The 2,773-nt window shown below is 66.2% G+C and overlaps 1 protein-coding gene across 1 annotated transcript in view; it reads left to right on the top strand.

Annotated features, from left to right (window-relative positions):
• Positions 1-2,773, top strand: part of CHLRE_09g406851v5 (uncharacterized protein) — an 8,513-nt gene that overhangs the window by 3,084 nt on the left and 2,656 nt on the right. The window contains exons 6-9 of the mRNA XM_043066189.1: positions 791-964; positions 1,441-1,566; positions 2,074-2,190; positions 2,458-2,583. Of these exons, the coding sequence (XP_042921485.1) occupies positions 791-964; positions 1,441-1,566; positions 2,074-2,190; positions 2,458-2,583 (543 nt within the window). The remainder of the gene's footprint in view (positions 1-790; positions 965-1,440; positions 1,567-2,073; positions 2,191-2,457; positions 2,584-2,773) is intronic.

The raw sequence follows: 2,773 nt of genomic DNA on the forward strand, positions 1-2,773 counted from the left end.
GGGGAGGGGAGCAGGGGAGGGGAGCAGGGGAGGGGGAGGCGGAGAAGGGAGAGGGGAGGGGAGCAGGGAAGGGGAGCAGGGGAGGGGAGCAGGCGAGGGGAGCTGGGGAGGGGAGGGGAGGGGAGGGGGGGGGAGGGGAGCAGGGGAGGGGGAGGCGGAGAAGGGAGAGGGAGGCGGAGGAGAGAGAGGGAGGCGGAGGAGAGAGAGGGAGGGGGAGGCGGAGAAGGGAGAGTGAGGGAGGGAGAGGAGGGCCACCTGCGTCTACCTATGGAGCTGCTGGCGCAGAACGGAGAGGCACGCTAGGAGATGGGGGACGGGGATCATTCATCGCCATTTCCAATGGGGGGACGGGGATCATTCATCGCCATTTCCAATGAAAGCAGAGACATGAGAACACATGTGGGGGGCGAGGAGGGGGCAGGGGTAAAGAGCACTGCACTAAGTTCGGTGGTAAGGGCGACTGGGCAAGGGTGGCGGAGGCGTAGTGGTGAGCGGGAAGCAGCGATGGGAACTTGGGATGGAGAGGGACTGAAGTGTAGGGAGCGGCCCGGCACGCATAGACTACCCCAGCCGCTCCTCTTATCAACCCAACCTGGACCCCAGCCGCTCCTCTTATCAACCCAACCTGGACTTCCGACCCTGCCGGTCGCGCGGCCCCCAGCCATCCCTTCCGTCGTCATGCCCACCTCGACTGCCCTCCTCGCCTGCGCCCCTTCTCCGTGCCCTTCTGTATCCACCACGCCTCCTCCCACGCGTATTGCTTTTCCGTGCGCTCTTCAATACCCCTCAGGTGACCAAGCTGTGCGACCTGGCGCCCGCCGACAGCGTGTGCAGTGTGGAGTGGAGCTGCCGCGGCACCTACCTGTCTGTGGGCACCAACAGCGGCAAGGTGCAGATCTGGGACGTGGCCAAGCTCAAGCTGCTGCGGACCATGGACGGCCACAGGGCGCGGGTGGGCACGCAGGTGAGGGGGGCTTGAGGGGCTGCGTGAGGGGTGGTGGGGGGCCGCGCGAGCCGGGGGAGGCGGGTGGGGGCGTGGGGAACGGGCGTGTGCGGGGGGGGATGGCGGGCGCGGTTGGAAAGGAGGGCGGCAAGGCAGTGGAGGGAGGGCCCTCACCCTTGCTACGTATTCTAGGTTCTCATTGGCACAGGGATCGCGTGGTGCAATGGGATGAGGGAATGGCAGCGCCGTTGCAACACCTATCTGACTGCGCGCGCCTTTGCTTGTCCCCCCCCCACATACACACACACACACACACACACACACACACACACACACACACACACACACACACACACACACACACATATGCACACACACAACGCGCCTACTGTACCACTGTCCCTGGCTACGCCTTCAGTTCTTGAAGTTTCATTATTGTAACCCCCACACCCTCCCCTCTCCTTCCCTCCCCTCCTGCTGCTGGCCCTGCTGTGCAGGCCTGGGGCTCCCACGTGCTGTGCAGCGGCAGCCGCGACCGCCACATCCTGCAGCGCGACATCCGCTGCCCCGAGCACTTCACGGCCAAGCTGGTGGGCCACAGGTCCGAGGTGTGCGGACTCAAGGTGAGGGGGGGAGAGGGGGAGGGGGGAGAGGGAGAGGGCCGGAGGCGGAGGGGCGGGTGCAGGGGCAGGGGAAGGGGCGGTGGCAGGCGGAGGCAGGGGGGGGGGAGGTGGTTGATTCGGCGGCGCAGGGGCTGCAAGAGCAGAGGCGCTCCGAAGGGAGGGCGATGGTGGTATGGGCACGGGTCGGCATGGGCATGGGGCATGGGGCAGCTGGTGGGAGCGCCAGCCCGCAGTGCGCGGCAAGGGATGTGGAGGACCCCGTCCGTCCCTGATCAGGCCTCCTCTGCGCCGTGTCCAACACCGCCAGCTTGTACTCAGATATGCCGGAACACCCACCGCCAGAACCAGCCACCCGGACGGCCGCTCATTTGGTACAAGTTCCCTTCGTCTTATTTACAATTATATGTACCCCCCTTTCGTTGGTTCTGGTTTAGTTTGGGCTGGTATTTACAAACCCCCTCTACCCAATGTTCTGACCATGCAACCCCCACCCCCTCCTCCTGGCAGTGGTCGCCCGACGACCGGCAGCTGGCCAGCGGCGGCAACGACAACCAGCTCTACATCTGGAGCCTGGCGTCCAGCAGCCCGCAGATAAAGTTCAGCGACCACACAGCAGCAGTCAAGGTGGGCAGCAGGGGGCAGGGATAGGGGGCAGGGGCGGGGTGGGGGCGGGGCGGGGCAGGAGTGCTGGGTGGGCAAAGGCCCGGTGGCCTGATCGACTTTTGACATACCTTCCTCGGCCCCGTGCTCCGTGTCTCCGTTCCTACTGACGCCACGCGTGCGTGTTAACACAACGAAACCGGGAAGCGCCCACGCAATGCCGCAAGTATGACACACACGTGTGTGTGTATGTGCCTGTGTGTCTGCTGCTCCGCCCCCGCCGCCGCGCAGGCCATCGCCTGGTCGCCCCACCAGCACAGCGTGCTGGCCAGCGGCGGCGGCACCGCGGACCGCTGCATCCGCTTCTGGAACACCTCCAACGGCACCGCCATCAACTCCATAGACACCGGCAGCCAGGTGCGGGGGGAGGGGAGGGGAGGGGAGGCGAGGGCAGGGGAGGGGAGGGGAGGGGAGGGGAGGGGAGGGGAGGGGAGGGGAGGGTAGGGGAGGCGAGGCCATCCTACTTGACCTGATCGCTTCGGCCTGTTGCCCACATCTACACCCCTCCACCCAGCCGCCAACCCCCATCACGCTCCCTCGCACCCTC

This window comes from Chlamydomonas reinhardtii, chromosome 9 (assembly GCF_000002595.2).
Source record: "Chlamydomonas reinhardtii strain CC-503 cw92 mt+ chromosome 9, whole genome shotgun sequence".
Taxonomy (NCBI): domain Eukaryota; kingdom Viridiplantae; phylum Chlorophyta; class Chlorophyceae; order Chlamydomonadales; family Chlamydomonadaceae; genus Chlamydomonas; species Chlamydomonas reinhardtii.